Genomic DNA, 21510 nt, shown 5'->3' with positions numbered 1-21510 from the left:
AGCTTATCGATTTGATTCCATTCTGACGAGATTACAGACATGACTCACACCGTCTTTGGTGTATATGGTTTAGGTCTAGTCTTAGCATGTTATTAATAACGTAGCCTTATTTAATATTAGGTGGACAATCAACATTTAGATTAGAATCATGCATAAAAACGGTAAGTTATTTTTTTAAATTTAAGGTAATGTTATTAACAGTATTGATAAGTAAACACTAAAAGTAAAACAGATATAAGTCGCCGCACTGTGTTCTGACACAATGACAATGGCAGTGTAACTGTCTAAAGTTCTAATGTTTAGTAACACAGGCTATAAAAAGCGCTATTCGCCGGCCCATCCTTGGTAGTGTTTTAAATATTATTAGATGATTTATAATTTATTTTAATACCACTGCGCGCTTTCTAATACAAACCTGGTTTTTATCCACAATCACCACAATTTCATTAAGGATCTAACTAACTTATAAAAATTAATACTGTTATTACTAATCACCTTTAGGCCTTAGGTTTATGAAAATCAAGATGCATTACACCTGTATCTATGGGTTCTTCTTATTTTAATAAGCAGAAACATCAGTGAGGTAAGGCACCCTGTCCTGAACTCATGCTAGCCTGCTTTAATGATGCTTTTATAAATGTTTGAATAATAGATTCCATCACCTTGCTAACAACACAATGAAACTAACTGACTTATGACTGTCTGGAGCACTCCTTGAACCATTTACAATAGTAGATTATCAGTAAATTTCTCTGTCTACATTCTAGTGATTTTTCAAGTGTGTTATATAAAGCCCCCAGTTCCTAACTTAGTTGAATATCATTTGACTTTTTGAAATTAATAGTTGTTTTGCAGCTGAAAATTTTTTTAATTTTACATTAACATTTTCTTTCCAAGAATTTACTAGTCCCCCATAAATTTGAGAAGTTGAAATTTTCTATTTCGACTATGGTTTATAAGGGTTGAAAACTTACCCTATTCTAATTTTTTTCAAAGGCCTCAAAATCTGTGATTTCAGAATGTTTTACTCAATTTCTCATTGTAACTTACAAGAGAAAGGAGATGATTCAATGAAATAGAGACTACATTTTTTTCAAGGTTACTTTGTTAGCAATTCCAATACATGATTCTATACTGCTTTTGGCATTTGAGCTTATTGGTCATTTATTTCTACACCTTTTTTTTCCAGTACTAATATATAATTTTTTACCAGCTCTGAACTCTTTATTCTTCTAACTATTTCTCCTGCTTCCTAATTTCAGACTATCCCAACTACTCTTCCAGTAGACGTTTTGGTGAGTACTTAATGTAGTTTTATCTTTATATGATGCATAAACTTCTTGACATTTACATAGACCATAAGGTTAGGTAGCAATAAAATATTAGCAGATCTACAATAAAAAATGTGTGTGCATGTGTGACTTAGTGGGGCAAGGGGGAGGAAAGGGTTGTTTGGTGATGGTATTAATAAACCTTACGTAGTCTGTAACATAGACTTTTAGTGATTGATATTTATGTCTTAAATATAAAGTACAAATGTAATAAGTGTCATATTTTCATGTCAAATGTCATGACAGATGTTCACTTTTTTTAATGGTTTGTAGTACCACAAATTTTGTTTTTAGCCATCATTGGATGTACTGTAGCAGTTTGATGTTAAATTCTTGAAAGATTCTCTACAGAATTATTTGTGGGCATAAACAATGAAAAATGGGTATCTTTTTGAAGGATTGTCTTGCATAAATTGTTAAGTAAGCACATCTCATGGAATAATACTTAAATATTTACATCTGTCTAGTATTATTTAAGAACTATACCAGCATACTTCTTAAGCTTTGTAAAGTATTATGTTTGTATGCATGTAGAATCATAAATTTGACAAGTTTTGAAATATCTTCATATATTTCTCAAAAATATTTTACTTGCAAATGATGATTTGTCTACTTGTACTTCATTTTAAATTTGAGATGAATTGTATGTAAATGTCTGTTGATTGAAGTATGTAACCTATGGACTTGTGGGATATCTTATTAAGGTTTCAACGTGGATAGAAAAGTTTTTTTTTTCCTATTGTTCTATCAACCTCAGCAGCCATACTATAGTCACACAAATTAGAAACCAGCCAGCAATTTGGCAACATTCCAGACATTAGTGTGAATAAATATTTTGTTTGTTTGTGTTCACTCAGTTTCCTTTGCTGCCTATATTCAATTTGTTCAGTGCTTAACAATCCCGAACCAGCATTCATGTAGAAGCTCTTGGCTTTTCTGTCAGGCATCAGGTATCCGATTAACACACACGTGCATGTACAACATTATCAGATCATAGAATTTTTTCTTAGAAAAAACAGAGATGCACAGGCATCTTTTGTTGAGTATCATATGTGAACACTTCCAAGTGTATACTACACTTGTATGCAAGGTACGTAATTGTAATGTATCTCAAACTTAACTCGTACCTTGGAATAGGTTCTTTGATAGAAACTTTGAGATACAGAAATGTATTTGCCATTTAAGCTCTTCAGAATCATGCATTATATTGTAAAACAAATATTTTTTTTATGATTACTGTTTTAGTTTCAATAACTAACAGTTGCCACCTTAATCCTCTTGTTTGTGTGATAATAGTCTTAAGGCTAACTTTTGTGCAAGAATGCAATTGTATGGACTGGTAAACACACTAAAATGTTTACTTAACCAGTATTCAAGTGATGGTAAATAGAGCTCTATTAGATGTTCTTATACAGGTATCTTTTATAACCACAATTTAATAATACTGTGCATTTAGTCAAATTTCTTAATAAGAAAAAATTGTTAATATGCATTGCAAATAAGTTTCTTCCTGACTTAAAACATTGGTGGATTTTTGCTGCACATATCAAAACGTATGATGGTATTATAAAATGTGGGTATATTAATATCAGTTTTTAGCCCCATTGTTAATCCTCTTGCATGTAGCCAAATCAATTGAAAATAAGAATACTACCCAGAAAGATCTTACTTCTGATGACATACATGTTGTGACAATGATCTACAAAGGCTAATCCACTGAATCTAACAACCTAACAAAACACCAATTACAGATACAGAATTCCTCACATTGTGGTTACACATAGAGGTGAACTCTTCTGATCAAACTAAATCTAACAGTTAAGTTCAAGTATAAAGGTAAAATTATCTGTAGGAAACTACACTATTTCATAAATATAAGAATGCTCTTTTAAAATTTATTTTATGTAGACTGGGTAATTAACTCAATTGTTTGATATAATCAATTATTTATGAGCATCATTTCTTAAAAAAAAAGTCAAGTAATAAAAATTAATGTTTCTGATTATTACTATGTTCATTGATTCCAACTCTGTAAGTCTCATGTGAGGATAATCAATTAGTTGAATCTAGTTGACTAATGAGCCTGACACTTAATCAATTAATTTCTCAGCTCTAATATTGTATTATAAGTCAGCCTAATATAAAACACAATTTTCATTTCGCACAGTCTTTAGTTAAAATTACAGAGAAATAGGTTTCTGGAGGTAAAAATAAACACAGACCCATATGTGAACACGGGTTACATCATTTTAGATATTATATAGCTTGAACTGTATTTGTGTTATTCAATTATTAAAACTGTAATTTGCAGCTGCCGTTACAAGGTACATTTTTACAGGTATGGTACCATGGCTAATTCTGCAAAATGTTCCTTATAATAATTTCCTTTTAAGTTCTCAGTTTTAAATGTTGCACATTAAAGTTTTACTTATGATACTCCTTTTAATTTGTTTTCACTAATTATTTATCATTATCAATCAATAAATTAAATGATATTAATACAGTTTACTATTCTTGGGTAATGGATAATATCTGGTGCTACATGTTTATGAATTCTTTGAATAAAAAATTCCATAGCAAATACAAAAAATACCTTTTTTTATGTACTGTGTATGAAGTAGAAGTATTCTGACTTTAAAGTGCTCTTGGTTTTTATTATTTGAAAAAAAAATTGAAATTAGGTTCTAAAATAGAGTTGATCAGATTTAGGGATGATTAAGAATTTTTTGTTATGCCAAAAGAGCTCCAGCTTAAGATGTATTTAAAATACAATCTCTGCACAATCTGTCAAATAATATTTTTTAAATGTATATAGTGTTATTTATATACTTAAAACAATTGTACCTTTGATCTAGTCTTTTCTGATAAAATAATTGTAATAACATAACGTAATATTTAGGGACAACAAGGGACCTATTGGTCCATCTTGGCTGTCCCATCCTCTAAACTAAAACTATTAAATAAAACAATTAAATTAATTAAAACCTTAAAGCCAGCCCTTATCATTCATATAGTTGTTAAGTTTTCTCTTAAACACACTCAAATATACTGCCTCCACAACATCCAGAGGCCACCTTGTTAGAAAAGAAACTGTCTTAGCTGAAGATAACTCCTACCTTGCCAAAACATGTATTTCTCTGGGTTTCACAGTGCTCTTCTAAGAATACTAGCAGATATTAGTAAAACAAAATTTTAATTAACCTAAAAACTTTTTGTGAATTTACAGAATGGCACTATTTTTGTTGTTATGGACTTACATCAACTGCATCTGACAAGTTTTTAATAAAACATGCTCTAAATTTTAAAGTAATATGTGTACTTTAATGTTAAAGCCAATCCTCTGAACTGTTTAAAATAATAATGACTCTGAGGAACACAGAACTATTAGAGGTCATCTTGAAAATTTCACTTGATATCATCCACTAGTTGGTCATTTCTGAAGCCCATGTTTGATTTATATATGTAGATATTTATTAGATGAGAAATGTACAGTGCACAGTTCTACTGATTTCATTCAGCTGTTGCTAAACATACTGGTCACACTTTTATCAAATTGGATAGCACAAATTTGCTCCTTACAAGCTCAGATTCTTATATTTCTTAAATCACATTCTAACATTAGAAAAAACCTGTATGACTTCAGTCCATCCAGATAACAGAGAAAAGTTGTCGTAGCCATCATTTTATAAAGTTTTAATATAACCGTTATGAATATCAAAGTGTGTTTCTACCGTTTCATTAATTGAATATTTAAATGATTATTATTTTCTAATAAGGAAAAAATTATAAATTTAGAATTTTTATATATTCTCATTGTCGAATGTTTTATTACATTGGCAGGTAAAGAGCTGGTGTTTTTCAGTGAAAGTTTATTTCTGTCATGTAGTGCAAGTAAATTAGGTTTACAGAAATGATGCTCTTGTGAATAGTTTATGTCAAGAAATATCTTGTAACAAATAAGTTTATCATTTCCTGATTTAACTACAGATGTTTCATACATGTCTTCTTTTAAACTACTTTATAAAATGTAAGAAAGCAAGATCTGATGTGCAACATCTTTCATGAGAGATTTTGTTATTTGATTTCATTATCTAAAAAAAATAATACATAAGACAGAATTATTTCATATTATTAGTACTGTTGTCATTTGTAACTTAGTGTGGCAAATGTGGTAGTTGTGTGACTAGAGGTAGAACATTAGGATTTGAATATTCTATATATTTTGCTTTACTTAGATCATCAACTTAAATATGTAACACACACATTTGTTGGTCACAGTTTACTCTGTGGCATTTAGTATAGTTATACAAAGTAAGAAGTTGGAGAGAATGTTCAGTTATTGTTTCCATAGAACAAGCCACACAGTTTGTTCTTTGGAAGTAGGTTTCCAAAAATTTTAGTACATTACTGAATACCATCTTTGGTATATCAGGGGTGGAGGAAGCAATTTTGAATTGGTCAGGCAACTTTTGAATTGCAAGTTATAGTTTTAAAAACCTTACAGTTACTGTGACAAAATGTTGGCCAGACTGCTGCCCGGTCTGCCGGACCTGCTCCGGCGCACGTGTATTTGGATTTCCACTTAAACCTGTATACTACAACAGTTATGTAAATTGCCTTACCTAACTTAAATCCCGTTAAAATTGAACTAATTTAATAGTGATTTTCTCTGTCAGAATATTATTAACTAATAATATGAGAATTAAAACAAACAAACAAGAAAGGTATTTAAAAAAAAATATTAAAATGGAGAAAGCCCGTCTTACCTATCTTTTTGAATGCTATTGACCGCAGTATCAACAACGTATTTTTGATAAATTAAGATACTCAACATTCATTTGATCACAGGTTGACATTGGTTGTATACCCACGTTTCTAGAGCTTTTGTTATAGCTTAATGGGTTTATGCAGTTGCGTTAAAATGTAAAAATGTATATTTAAGCTAAGCTATCAATTTCAAACGTGATGTTATTTAATCACGGCTTAAAGAAATCTTAAGTATTATTTCTGGATATTTTGAAATGTTTCTCTCCTTACTTGCACTTTATGTATGTATGTATAGTATTTATCCCTATAGAAGAACTTGATTTTATGTACATATGGTGTATCGTATGTTCATGGCATAATTTGAAAAGGAAGATTTTTTTTAAGCAGTGTGTTTTTGTAAGATAACGATTGGTTACAAGTAACTCCCTTAACGTTGTGTTAACATCCTTAGGGGTGGAGTGGATGTACAGAGCACGCTGTAGTGTCAGATGTGTGTATGGTTTCCTCTTGTGCCAGAGCTGTTTCTTTGCGTGTGTCAGTGAATCACTTTACAAGTACAATAGCCTTTTTTGTATGTATATTATGTTGTAAATTTTCATATTAGTTATTGTGCAGATACATCGTACGAGTTTTGTTGTTAAATTGTGTATTTTTTTATTTTTTTTACTTTTCTCCCACATGTCATCACCCGTTGTGAATATTGGATTCCATCAAACAGTAAGTGAAAATATTTATTATAAATAGTATTTTGCACTCAGTTATTAATATAACAAACTTTGCTTATTTTCAAGGTTTTACTGTACCATATGATTCAAACTATTTAATTCCTTAAAATGATTGTTACAAATAACTCGGGATTAAAGTATAGAATCAGAACTAAAATTTGACCCAGGAATAATTGAGCTAATTAGGAGTATGCGATGTCAGTTTTTTAATATATTTGTTATTACGATTAAAATATATGGATTTATCAGTTGGGTATCCTCATGTTAACGATATACTGCTAACAAGACTTATAACTATTTAATTTATATAGCTTTTTGTTTGCTGATTTATTGGTAAGTCATTAGAGGTTTAGAGCACTAACGTGCGGTCTGTTGATGACAATAAAACATCAGAACAGTTTTATTTGGAATGCACAAAGCTTCTGTGTTTGAGCCGTTTACAGTGTATTGCTAAATTCCAGACTAAAACTTGTTGCTCAGATATATTTTGAACGCATATGAACATTTCCAGTCTGTATTTTTTCTTTACTGTGCTTGTTCATGTTTGAAGCGACTTTAAAGTATTATTGAGACATTTTTATCGGTTTGAATGACACCCGTATTAGATGGCACTAAATCTACTACGTCGCGTGCTTTGTTTTCTTATTAATATAGCTTTGTTTGATTTGTTTAAGCGCACAGCTATACAATGGAATGTATGCGTTCTGCACACAGTCCACTGGTGGGCACTCCCCTTCCCATATCCCAAAAGCTTTCTGCTCGTTTTTTAAATAGTCCTATATCCATGTATAAACTTCAAAATATTTGTCTGTATTAGAAACTGGTAATAAGTTAAACAAAATAACAGTGGAAGTTTAATAATATGAAGTGGTAAAAGGCACACATTTGTTATTATTTGTATGATTATTATTAACCTACCATCTATAATTCGATGACGAGGAACCCACTTTGAGACTAATAATGGCTGGAGACGGCTTGAATGGGTAATGAAGAAAAACTTTAATATAAGTTTAACATAACAGCAAATGTACAACGTTTCGACAAGGTTTTGTCATCATCAGTTTTTCTTCATTACCCATTCAAGCCGTCTCCAGCCATTACTACCATCTATAACGAAAATACTTTTTTTTCGACTGTGCCCTCCAAAAAAAAACAATTTAGCAGCAAGACGCTTCTGTCTTCAGATATCGAATCCTGAATTTTAACGTTATAAGCCCACAAACTTACCGCCGAGTTACCTTGAGGGTCTTTTATATAGCTTCAGACTTGACACATTTTTGTCACAACTCTTTTCTTCTGAACTTTTAGGTGAAAGAAAAAGTAGTGGTGGCGCTGTACTAAAACTCGTTATTTTACCTTATACTTTATACTACATATTTCTCAAAATACCTTAGGTTGCTTGGCCTAACGTATTAGTTGTTTTGCTAAATAGGGCCAGAGCTTGTCTAGTGGAGCGAAGGGCCCAGGATTTGAAACGTGGTGCCAATGAACACGCTCTAAACTTTGATATAAGGGTGCGTTATAAGAAAAGCTGTCAATCCAATATTTGGTTCAAAAAGCCAAACAAAGCTGATGTGGCATTGGGTGTTCTAAAGGTTGGTAATCTAAAACTAGAAATGCTTGTATTTAAATCTTAAGGGTGTCTGGCTTGGCTGTTTCGCCCACGCAACGTAAGTGCCGTTCAGGTTAAAAATTGTAATTCTAGTTTTACAAAATTCACAAAACTGTTTGTACTGAACAACCGATTTTTCAGTTTTGTGTAATTATAAAATAGATATACCTCTAAATTATAGATAAAGTGAATTTGAAATAAGTATTACTATTGTTGTGGCTATTCTTTGAAGAAATTGTTCAAAAAAGCACGAATTTTTAAAAGGAATGGGACTCCATGTTGTATTGCATATTTTATTGCTTAAATAAGTTAAAACAAAACATCAGGATTTGCATAAATTCCTGTTTTTTTTTTGTATAGTTTTGTCTTATTTAAACATTATTGTTAAGAAATTGGAAAACAGGTGAACCTGAAAAGCTGTTGTATATATGCACTACAGGGAAAGTGTCATTTTAGATAAAACTCTTTGTCAGAGTGATTTTCTTTTTTTACCAAGTTCAGCAGAAAATAAGATAAAAGGTGCAACTTTTAGTACTAGATGATGATCATAATACAAAATTATAACAATAATTTGACGAGTACAAACGTCATCATTATTGCGAATTGGCCGTCAGCCTGATTTTTTGGGGGATATACTAATTATCCGACTTAAATAACTGTTTTTTTTTTCTCAGTAACATTATATATTGAATTGTCTGAAATAATATCGGATAAGATATTTGCCTCTTCACCTGTTAAAAGGTTCATTTGGTCAGACCTTGGTTTTAGAAGAGAATTTGATTTTGTGCGTGCACTTATACAGTAAGTAGACGCACGGTTTAATTTCCACGTATATTGAGTAATATCCGTTTAATTAATTATTTCTTCACACACACACACACACACACACATATATATATATATATTTCACTTACATGAAATTGACAATGGATTCTATATAAAATTAGAAAACAATTAAAAACTACATTGGCCACTGTTGGTTGCATAAAACAATCATGTGTCGATATCATTTTTTGTGTTTTTTTTTGTAAATAATCGTCGCTAGACTTTAACAATATTGCATTCTAGAATTATACATATAATGACGGTGATATTCCGGATATTTAAAATTTAAATAAGGTCATTTAGTAATTTCGTTGTTAGTATTTACTGAAAATCAACGAGATGTAAGGTGAACGTATACTTTTGCACAAACGTGTCCGAATGATCACCTCAAAACAACAAGTAAGAATTCAGGGCATCACAGTAGCGAAACATAAGTATCTATGATCTTTATATCCGAGTAACTGTTTTGGAAACGTGGGAACTACTAAATTAGAGCTGGTGTAACTAACTAACTAATTAGCTATAAAACACAAATTTAATTTTGCTAACTGATTTTGTGAAATTGGAAAGTTCACCCAAGCGTGAACTTTTGAACCGTATATATTTGTGAAACAGTAAACTTTGTTGCTGTAACAATATATTCAGCTGCCAAGTTTGTCCTGGGGCTATTCTGTTAAATGTAAACAGATATAGAGCGACGTGTCACAGAAGTTCATATTCAGTGAACAGTTGGGGTCGTATATCCATCAGCATTGGCAGCCGGAACACCGCAATTCCAATTTACTCTTCAGAAATCGACTCGCAGAAACTTGGTCGTTTTTAGTGACAAGAAAGTTGTGATATTTTAGGTTTTATTTTTTAAAACTCTTTTTAAAATGGGATCGTCGCTTTAATTCTGAATAAAGTAATTTTAACTTTGTAGTTTCTCTTGATCATAATAAATTCAGGTATTACAACGTACAGACAAATTTAAGGTTCTAGTTCTTGAGATACATATAAGAAGCATATCTTCATGGGGCGGCATACAAAACTGATAGATTAGTTCAATTCTGTAACACTTGTTTATATTTTCTGTGCGATTAATCCATATTTATTGGGCCTGGCATGTGTCACGGGTTCGAACCCCCGTCCCACCAAACATACTTGCCCTTTCAGCCGTAGGGGTGTTATAATGTGACGGTCAATCCCACTATTCGTTGTTAAAAGAGTAGCCCAAGAGTTGGGTGGTGATGACTAGCTGCCTTCTCTCTAGTCTTTCACTGCTAAATTATAGACGTGTAGCGCAGATAGCCCTCGTGTAATTTGCGCGAAATTCCAAACAAACAAACCATATCTATTTCTTTATTCTCTCATCGTTAAAATTGTGATTTCGAGAAGGATAAAACGTGAGTGAAATTCAACCTAGATTCCATACATATAGTAATTCACATGCTATAGATTACTGAACGATGAGTTAGAATGGCCTGCGCCTACTCCAGATTTCTGAGAATCACATACAGCTGGACATTCTCTATTCAAAACATTTGAATTGCTGATGAGTCGTCGACCAAGGTGTGGCTTGTCGACAGATTTTTGTTTAAAGCTTGAAAAAGTCTGAATATGATACTTTAATACAAAATAATTGACATGTTTTTGGTGTAGTGTATTTTGTAGCGAAAAATATTAGGCATGAAAATTCTTAAATTCAGTAGTTTATTCACGTTTTTATGTGAACATATTAACGCAACAGTGTTTCCTATAGTTCTGTTGTTGAGCAAGTTCGTCGCCCTTTTTTTGTAAAGATGGACACTACGTAACCATTGTGATTTATTTGTTTAAGAATATTCTTATGTATAGAGGCTAAATATTAATGAAAGTATTATTCTTCATTGTAGCGTAATCAAAGTTAACATGGCGGAAATGTGTATAGAGACCAACCAATTTGAATTTATTGTCACACGAGCTTGTTCTCACGCAGCTATAAATCATTGTTGAAACTTGCAAAGAGCACTGGCAGGATCAGAGACTCAATATCAGATTTAGTACTCAAGTAGTATCTTGTCTTCCAGTCGCTCAGTGGGAAACTTGAGGACTTACAACGCTAAATATTGGGGTTCGACACCTGAGATGGGCACAGCGAAAGTAGCCCATAGTGACATAATGAGACAAAGCGATATAGCACTATGAATAGGTGAATTTCGTCCATCTTAGAAGTGTTTTCATGTATATGGTTGTTTTATTTTGTTCATATTCAGTAATGCATGAAATGAATTTCTCTTCATCCGGGGATTCCTTTGAGGTCAGTTAATTATTTTTTATTTGTATATTAATAATTTTTATTTGTTTATTTTTAGAGATAATAATAATTTATCTATATATATTGCATAAACAAAGTCAGTATGTGGATTTGCTTGATATTAACTTATAAAACAAAATTTAAAATCTCCCCCTCCCCAAAAAAAAGAATATAAGAAAAAGAGACTAAAACAAGAGCAATAATAAAGTAGTCATTTAGAATGACCTTTATGATCCCAAAGGCAGTATTTAATGAAATAAAATTCATTTTATGCTTTATATAACATGTAACAAGAATTAATGAAAGCTATATAGATGAAAACACTTTAAATAGGCCAAATTCACCTCATATATTCACTCTACTGAATCGTTTTGTTTCATTATAATTCCGTGGGTTTCTTGACCTTTAACCTCATATTTGAATCCTTCCTCCATATGCATTACTTTGATATGTTGTGAAGTACTTTATGAAGATATTTTTCTGTTAAAACTAATTCAAACACTGAAAACTGGACATCATGGTAAATGATGAGGGAATACCGAAGTTTATTTACTCTTTTCAGGAGTTGATTTTTTTCTGTTAAAACTAATTCAAACACTGAAAACTGGACATCATGGTAAATGATGAGGGAATACCGAAGTTTATTTACTCTTTTCAGGAGTTGATTTTTTTCTGTTAAAACTAATTCAAACATTGAAAACTGGACATCATGGTAAATGATGAGGGAATACCGAAGTTTATTTACTCTTTTCAGGAGTTGATTTTTTTCTAATAATCATATAAAAAAATTCAAAGTATTAAAATAGAATCACAATGTACCTGAAATTATCTGATAGTTAGAATAGTCAAACATGATAAAATGGCTTGTTGTAATCGTATTTGCATATGCAAAACCTTTTTTTTATACACAACAGCACACTCTCGGGACCAAATAAATCGTCCAGTTCTTGTTTCCGTTAACCTCATTGAACTAAAATTGGTGTAAAAAACGTGTTTCTTGTGTATTTAAATAAGATGCTGTTGAATACTATCTCTATTGAATTTTTTTCGTCCCTAATCTTCCAAGTTCCCTTTTAGTACTAACAATTAAAATAAGAATTAGGCAACTACGTAAAGAAAATGGCTGATATTTTGTTCTAGTATCAGGTTGTGCATTATATTTTTAATTGTATAATCGTAACACTTTACCTTGAAGCATTGTAGTTTTTAAAACCTCAGGAAACAGTAAACTGTATACGATTTTGCAGCATCGGTTGTTATAGAAACAACCTTTTACAGCATTCAAGAACTTGACAGTTGTGTGATGATGACATAGAACTGGTGTTATAAAAAGAAATCGCAAACTACATTATTAAAGGAAATAGTATGAGCTAAATATTTACCACGGATATCTCAAAGACAAAAACTTTGCTGAAACATATATTATAAAATTGTAATGAGGGGAATAAAGTACAAAAATCACTATATATACAATTAAGTTGATTCTCGTTGGTTAAATTAGCATCCTAATGCTTATCGTCGCATAAAACACCACGCCAATGCTGTCAAAACAAAAGTTTCTGGGTCATTTTTCCCTGGGCCTCCAAAATACAAATTATTGTTTGATAAAAACTGAGAAGTGGACCACGAAAAAAAAATGTTTCGATGAAAAACGAAGTATATGAACCATATATGATAAATCCCCCTGAAATATATATATATATTTTTTAAATGGGCCTGACATTTGGCATTCTGTGAGGTACCAGCTCGAAAGTATTTTTTTTCTTGAATGTTGTAAGTTTATTTTTGTTTATATGCTAAAAAGCACGATGACGATTTGATTAGCATTACTGAATATGCTAATTGATTAACTTTCGAAACAATTTCATACTATATATACATGACCCATGTGTGCGGACCTGGGTCGTTAACTTGTTTTAAGACATAGATTATATAATTGTAAAGTTATAAGCTGTTGTGTCTCAGTTGTACGCTATATCAGTTTTCTAGGAAGGTGTAGATAATAAAAACATATTTTAGCTTGTAACAATACAAATAATTCTCCCCAAACAAACGAGTGTCGGAACAAAGTTAGATAAATACCACTTTCAAATTGCTGTTATATAGATGTGATTATAACAGAGTTAAGGAATTTTGGAACTTAAAGTAAAATGAATTTGTCGGAAAGCATGATGTTTCGATTGTCTTTTAGTTTTTAAGTTTGAGCTGAATTACAATATAAATTGTATTCCTATATACGCTCAGAACTGTTTTAGACGAGGGAAAATTCGAGGGCTTTTCACGCTGAAAATCGAGAGTTCGATATCCGTGGTTGTCGGAGCATAGACAGCTCGTAGTGTAGCTCTGCGCTTGACAACAAACAAAAAGTTCTAGTGTATTACAATGGGTAAGTTGAAATAGAACAGACCGACAGCCTGGAAATGTATTCGTTCATGTTGAATATTAACTTCAAATTTAATGAATTGAATTAGGGAGAAGCTATACCTCCTTCTTGTAAATGATGAATGTAGTTTAAGATAGGAGAAAGTGAGATAAGACGGTCACCTTCGGTAAAATGGTCACTCCTATATTCCACATAGCTATGATGTGTTATAATCTAGAGTGAATTTTATGTAATCAATGCTAACGTGACCCCATATATGTGCATACTGTTGGACAGGCACGAATGTGAATGATTAAAGCGTGAGTTCAGTTTTTCTTTTAAAATAACTTTGATCTAAGGTAAGTATTTAATATTTCTTATGGTTACAAAGTAGATGTTTCAGGGAATTTCAACAATGAGGAACTATAGACAATCCAATATGATGTAAAAGAAACAACTGTTCAAGTTCACTAGTTTCTTATAACGTGCAATAGCTCTTTGAGTAGCTTAAAGTAACACGCCTCCCCAACTCGCGGGGCCGTCTTACCTCCTAATAACGTATATTTCCGCAATAGGCTTCGGCCACAATGTAGTCATTACCCTACAATAGTACCCACTAACCATATTTTTGGCGCAATTGCCTAGCCCTAGACAATGCCATGGTCTTCCCGATCCCTGCCGAATAATTTAAATGATGGCTTAATTGATTTTAAACGCAGTTGCTAAATGCAGCGTTTATTTTAAATTTTAGCTTTATAAGTTAGATGGGGGAATTTTACCCAATCTTTGGGATTCATTTTATTCTATCTTATAGGTAAAACGGACCCCAACCATTACAAGTATATATATATATTTAATATATAAGAAAAGGTCTGTGCCCCTCAGTTTTTGTTTTAACTGGAAATGGCATTCATTTTAATTAGTGAAAGCATAAAACGTTAAGACGGCCGTCTTACCCCACCTTTCCCTGAGCTATAATTACCTTTGCTTTTATATTTATGTGAATATTCTTTGATTTAAATAGCTGAATCAGACGAACGACACTGTGGCATTGCTTACTGAGCTGACAGTCGGATTAAAAGCATCTATAATGCACATACTGAAGAGTTGCTATGATAGTTGAAGTGTGTGGGGGATATATCTATACTGGAGGTGAATTGAACTCAAAACGAGTATTCATTTGTTTTTTGTAATCCCCGCTACTAACAGCACAAACTGTTATAACGACTGATATTTTATTGTTAATCGTTTTATGTTCTACATTCAGAATTTAAAGAAAAACAGAACCTTGTCATGGCCGAAAAAGCAAATAAAAATAGCGTAAGTTTATATTTGCATTTCTGGTTATAACAATATTGTTACTTTTTTTTTTTTCAAATTCCATAGTGTTCGCTCTCATAAGTAAAACGAAAAACTTATCGTAATAAGTTATATTATGATAAATTTAGTTGAAACTACAAATAGAAAAAGATCGACCTACTGTATTCGAACCAATGAAATTGTATTGGTGTCTGAACATAAGTTTTCCTTGTGGTTTTTTTATTATGAGGTTTAGAGAAGTAAAATGAAGATCATATGCACGGTCATAATTGTTTGCTGTTATGCAAAAATAAATCGCAAAATGTAAGTATTCAGTATAATATGTGTATAAACGACAAGCGACAATTCAATATTTGTATGATATGTATAATTTTAATGAAAGACTGAGTAAATAAATAAGTGTTTATTTTATATTGCTGGTAAATTGAATACTCGATTTACGATAAAATAATTGCTTTATAGTTGAGTCATAGATTGCAACAGTGAACTAGACGTGCCCTAAACCTACTCTTGCGCTCGTTAACATGATGTAGCATATTTAAAAGGTGAAATTCGACGCGTGCCTTTCCAAAGAATTCAAAGCTTTGTTCTTTTATGTATTCAGATATGTATACGTGTAATTTCGTAATTCATTAATGAAACTAGTCACGTAATTTCTGTTGACGAAATAATAACATCAAGCTTTTACGACACACGATAAACTACGATCAGATTGAGCTTGATTTTATTCTATTAAATGCTGCAAGAACCTTTTTGCATACTTGAAAATGTGTTTCTTTACTTAAGATTATGCAAGAGGCCAATATTTAATGTACATTGTGTATATAGTGTCTGTATCCGGCGTACTAACATTGACGTTTAGGCTTAAGAATTTTTCACAGGAAACGCTGAAAACAGACAGCCAGTAAAACTAGAATAAAAAGCCAAATTTGTTGTAGGTCGGCTTCAATAAACATCTAACCAGCTTTTCCACTTCTCAAACAGCTTGAAACAGTAGAATTCTAAGAGTAAACTACAATAATACGTAACCTTAAAGGAGTGCCGATTCAGTGCTTATTTTGTATTCAGTTGAATCCGTACAAGTAGCTTATTATATTGTAAACCTTCAAAATAACTTATTGGAAAAGACTTGTGGATTTTTCGTTTTCCTTTTATTTTAATTTCATGCTCATTAGTCTTCCCGCTTTACATTTTGACCAGTTTTGATCATTTTACGTGTATGGAGACTATGATTATGCTATTTGTGTATGATCAGCATACTTGTGATGTTAATTAAGGAGATTTGTGAATGTGACTTGGGTCGTGTCATGTCTTATAGTTGTCCCAAGCCATAACGTAAGGATGCCACTTCTCGAATAACACTAATCTTATATAGGACCTACACTATAGAACTTAAGCAAATATTCTTAAATATGCTATGCATACGTTGGCGTCACACGCATAGACTCGTGAATACCAGGTGACTAAATAGAAAATCCGACATCTCTCGAAGCAAAAACATGTCTGCGATGTTTTAAAAAAGGGCAGCTGTTCGCAGGAATGAATGAGTCATCACAGGCAAGTTGGTTACTGGAATGGTACACGGCTTGTAGGGAATTATATATATATAACCTTTGACTTGCAAGTAAAACAAAAATCTACCCGGAAAGAAGCTGATATTGCGTGAAGTTAAACTTTTAATAATGTGTTTCGTTTTTGTAAATCCTGAGTAAATAAGCTACTGATATACATGTCAAAGAGTTAATTTTGTTGACATTAATTGCTTTAGATAGTAGCGATATAGCCTGGAAGTTCATTGTGAACTTAGCTGTTCACGATGCATTAAATTAAACTATTCACCAGACATGTTTATGATAATAAATAAAACATTTTTTTATACCTTTGTTTACTCGTATTTCAAGCACAGTGTTAGAGAAACATTATCTATATCTTAATTTATTTTCTTCACCAGAACGTGAATTTCAGTGAAGAAAATATCATGTAGAGGCCTTCATCTATTTATTGGTTTGGTACTCCTGCTGCAAACGACTAGTTTCGCCGAACTTACTGCTCATTGCTGTTTGGAAAAGCGCAAATAAATAAACTAGACCTTATATAGTGATGGAATGTAAGCAATTTGTTTGACTTAGATAATCTTTTCTTCAATGAAATTCACGTTTTGGCGAAGAAAAGAAATTGTCAAATATACAAATAATCATTTAGGCCGTTGACGAATAAAGGATAATAATTGCGACTGTATGTTATCCAAACACCACAAGTATTTTAATATATTAGTGGTGAGTAAAAAACATATATCTGAACAAAACAATTTACACACATTTCAACTCTGTCTGAGGCCTACTTTATTTATTTTCTTCGCTCTTCTAAAGCAACACTAATGAACCGTGAATTCGGCGAAACTAGTCTGTTGTAGCGGTAGTAGCGAATCAAAGAATAGATTAGACCTCTACATCATCTTTTCTTCACTAAAATTCGTGTTTTGGTGGGGAAAAAAATCAGTTATTGCGCTGAATAATAATGGATAATTAATTGTGATGGTATGTTCCATGTTATCCAAACATCTAAGGTATTTTAGATTATTAGTTATGAGTAAAGGACTATACATCTGAACCAAACAAAATATTTTATTAGAAGTAGTTTTCAGAACAGATATCTCGTTACGTGTGTTGAACAAAAAATTCGTACAATGAGACCATATATAGGTTACCTCTTCTCTCGACTATGACCTTCTTAAGATTATGAGGCGTGTATACTAGAAAGAACTTCAGAAGTGACGTTAATATTAATCCAATATGGGGGGGGGGGGTAATCTTAACTCTAATTGGCATAAGAGTTTTGAAGATCTGGAGAAAAGCCAAAACTTTCGTGAACTTGCCAAACTTAACACGTGATGCATTTGATAAAGATACTTCAGTGTGGAGCCGTAAAAGCGAAAGCAATGCAACTTACCTAAGCTTAAAACGAGTTAAGCCTACTTTGCCACTTTTGATGTGGTGTCATGTCTGTGTGGTGCCTTAGTGCTTGACACAATAAGTTATTTTTTATCTATTTTTTAAAGTGCTCGTGAGGAAAAAATAATTTTCTTTTTTATTTAGTTTGTGACGTAAATTATTAAAACTTTGTATTTGGCAAGTATAAGTTAACTATTTCTGTCAACACATACAGGCGTTCTTTTTGAAAATTTGACCCTTTTTAGAGTCATAATTGAATGACATAACGTCTTTTATTCTTTAAGCTTATTTGTTCAACGATCATAACTGACTTTTTCGAAATACTTCTTTACTAAAAAATCTATACCTTTTGTCAACAAGTAAGAAAACAGTTACATGATACATCAAGTGTACTTATAGATGAGTTTTTAAAATCAAAATATATCAAGTATATGCCATTCTGCAGTAGAAATATGAAACCTTTTAAGTTTACTATTTAGAAGTAGTTTAGAGATGATGTAGTTGTTTAGTGTCAGTTGAAAGAGCATTCAAGCGGAATTTTAGTTTCCATCATGCTTTAGTAACTTCATACTTGAATTTTTTCTTTGCAGAAACAACGCATTTTAGTCTTTAATTATAACTTGATTACTTTCATTGTAACACAGTATGATTTTGAAATACATTTAACTTGAAAACTACGTACTAATTAGTTTCTGCGTGAAAAAATAGTCACACTTTAAATGTGACCTTTAACTTTTAATGTTTATACCAATTCTTTAAGTGTCTAAAAGCACTTCAAAAACGCCTTTTTATTTTTTATGACATGACTATTTCTTAGAATTATGTACAATAATTTTGCAATAAAAAGCATTTATTTAACATCTACAGTATTACATTTCTGTATGTTTAAAACAGTAACGTGCTCTTTGAATGGGTGCAGTGTTAAAGATTAGGAGTTATGTGTTTCATTTAAAATGAAAAGTTATAACATATAGCATTGTATTTACCTTTTCTCATGTTAATATTATCGTCGGTATACTGTATTGGACATGTGTGTTTGTGAGATCATGCGCTCTAAATGTACTGAAGCCTGTAATACACCATAAATTGACATAATGACAAACTAAAACATAACTGGTATAATGGCCTTATTTTTTAAGATTAATTATTGAAGTTTCTTGCTTGTTCTTCTGGTTAGTAAAGTATAAGCTTGTAGTTACCAACACCTTCGATTTTAAAAAGTACTACTAAGAGGACGCAGTTATTTTATTACACAGAACTGTAAAAACTGATGTTTGGTTTCGAGTAGTAATGGTTTTGGACGATGGTGTCTAGTTATAGGTTAAGCTCGACGAGTTGTATATTCGTTATTGGTATATGTTAGTAGTTTGATCATTAGTAGCTAAACCCTCCTGTATTACTTTCTCCCTGATTTGATTTCTTCTTTTATTAATATTGAACATATTGTAACATTGATTCATAACAAATTAAAGAGGCTCAAATTCGCGAGCGAGTGCAACATGTCTCCGACACGCAATCCCAACAAGGCCCATTTTGACACCAAAAAATCTTGAAGAACAGAACAATCGAAAACTGTCTGTACCACTGCTTGGGACCTGCAAGAAGGTATCTTTGTACCAAATTTCATGTCAGTTGGTCAGAATATAGCCGAGTAATTGACCAAAAAAATCCCAAATTATGTTTTTTTGTGAACTATAACCTCTCTAAAAAGACTCAAAGCAGGAAAATCCAACTTTTTTTTTATGTGAATGTGTTGGGCGCATGAAAATTTATATTTGTTACCACTTATTTTGGTAACTATGAATATGACTGCACAGGAGCCCAAAATACACATTTGTGGGTTGTTTGACCTTTTAACCCCATAAAATCCTTGATAAGGCCTAAATTAAAAAAAAACAAAAAACGAAAGGAAAACGTGTCTTGGGCGTATTGGGTCAAGGTTTAAAGTCAATCCACCAAAAAATGAAGGAATGGCGGTCGATTGTAAAGCGTTTAGAAGAAAAAGAAACAATAGAAAAACAGTTTGTCTCTCCACGGAGACATAAAAATAGTAATTCAATGAAGCGGACACTTTTAATCGTTTTGTGAGAGTTTTGCAAATCTCTTTCCTTCTCTCTCTCACTAACTCTCCCCATTTCCTTTTAGTGAGTTTCGGGCGACTTGCAGTATTTACAATAAATAAAAGTTTGGACATGATTTTTTTTAGGTTCGAATTATTCGGAGATTTTTCAGCTTCAGTTCCGGCCGATCCCCCAATGATACAGCGGTATGTTTGCGGACTTACAACGCCAGAAACCGGGTTTCGATACCCGTGGTAGCCAGAGCACAGATAGCCCATTGGGTAGCTTTGTGCTTAACTGCAAACAAACAGTTCCGGCCGGATCCCAGTCCGAAGAAAAAAGAAACATCTACAGGTCCGGCTAAGTTCAAGCTTAAAGAAACTGACTTAGTTTTGACAATATTCGTGAAAAGCTAAAATTCGGTCCGGCACAGCTGTAGTTTAAGTTTATGCATATATTCAAATTAAGGGTCAATCGGATTTGGATCTGTATAACTCATCTGCAACCTGTGGTTTGGGTGGTATTAAGCTTACTGTGCTGGACTTAAAAAGTTATATTTTGTACTATTATTCGTTAGTATTCTTTTTAAAACATTTGAACAACAACAACAACAACAAAAAATTGTTCGCTGAATTAGACGAAATATTAAAGAAATGATCATTCTGTAGTGCCTCCAAATGTTATGCTGCTATAAACACAAATTGCTGATTTGTTAACATGCCTGCACGCCAATATGATTTGTATTACGCGCTGTGATTGGTTTCGAAAGATCAAAATCTTTCATTTAGTGTTCGGGAGGCTACATCTGTAATGATTGAAGTAGTCACTAATTTCACAGGCATGATCTCATGATGTAAAAAAATGGGAAAATAACACGGTGATTTCTATCGAGAATCGCTGAATACTGAGCAGAGCACGGCGACTATCGTACTGATTGTGACGTCACAGTTATGCATGTGCTACCATCTTTAATCTTAAATTTACGTCGTGTTTTTGCAACCAAACTACGAGTTGACGAAAAATTAAACATTTCCAAAATAGTCGTAGATGCACACTTAACTTGATAATGAAAGTATAGTTCTTGTTGAAAACTGGTGGTTACAAGCACCTTAACAGTCCCGAACTTGTGTTTTACAGGAAGTTCTGGTTTTCTTGTTGGACATCAGATCAAAGAGCAAGAATACCGTACATCTTCAGCTCAGGCCAGGTGGTTAGGGCGCTCGACTCGCAATCTGAGGGTCGTGGGTTCGAATCCTCATCCCTCCAAACATGCTCGCCCTTT

General features: G+C 32.3%; 1 protein-coding gene across 5 annotated transcripts in view; it reads left to right on the top strand.

Moving 5' to 3' along the window:
• The window catches only part of LOC106463145 (septin-7-like), a 63259-nt gene continuing 41749 nt past the window's right edge, over positions 1–21510 (top strand). Inside the window, exons 1-2 of one of the 5 annotated variants that reach the window (XM_013923139.2) lie at positions 1–161; positions 1263–1295. Coding sequence is in view for 4 of the 5 variants with exons in the window: in XM_013923135.2 (XP_013778589.1) it covers positions 6595–6669 (75 nt within the window). In the remaining variant the exon portion in view is untranslated. Of the gene's footprint in view, positions 162–1262; positions 1296–6489; positions 6816–21510 lie in introns of those variants that run through there. The other 4 variants (XM_013923136.2, XM_013923138.2, XM_013923137.2 and 1 more) reach the window with 4 other exon arrangements.

The sequence above is a fragment of the Limulus polyphemus genome, unplaced genomic scaffold, assembly GCF_000517525.1.
Source record: "Limulus polyphemus unplaced genomic scaffold, Limulus_polyphemus-2.1.2 Scaffold1334, whole genome shotgun sequence".
NCBI lineage: Eukaryota > Metazoa > Arthropoda > Merostomata > Xiphosura > Limulidae > Limulus > Limulus polyphemus.
This window is presented reverse-complemented; position numbering and strand designations above follow the sequence as displayed.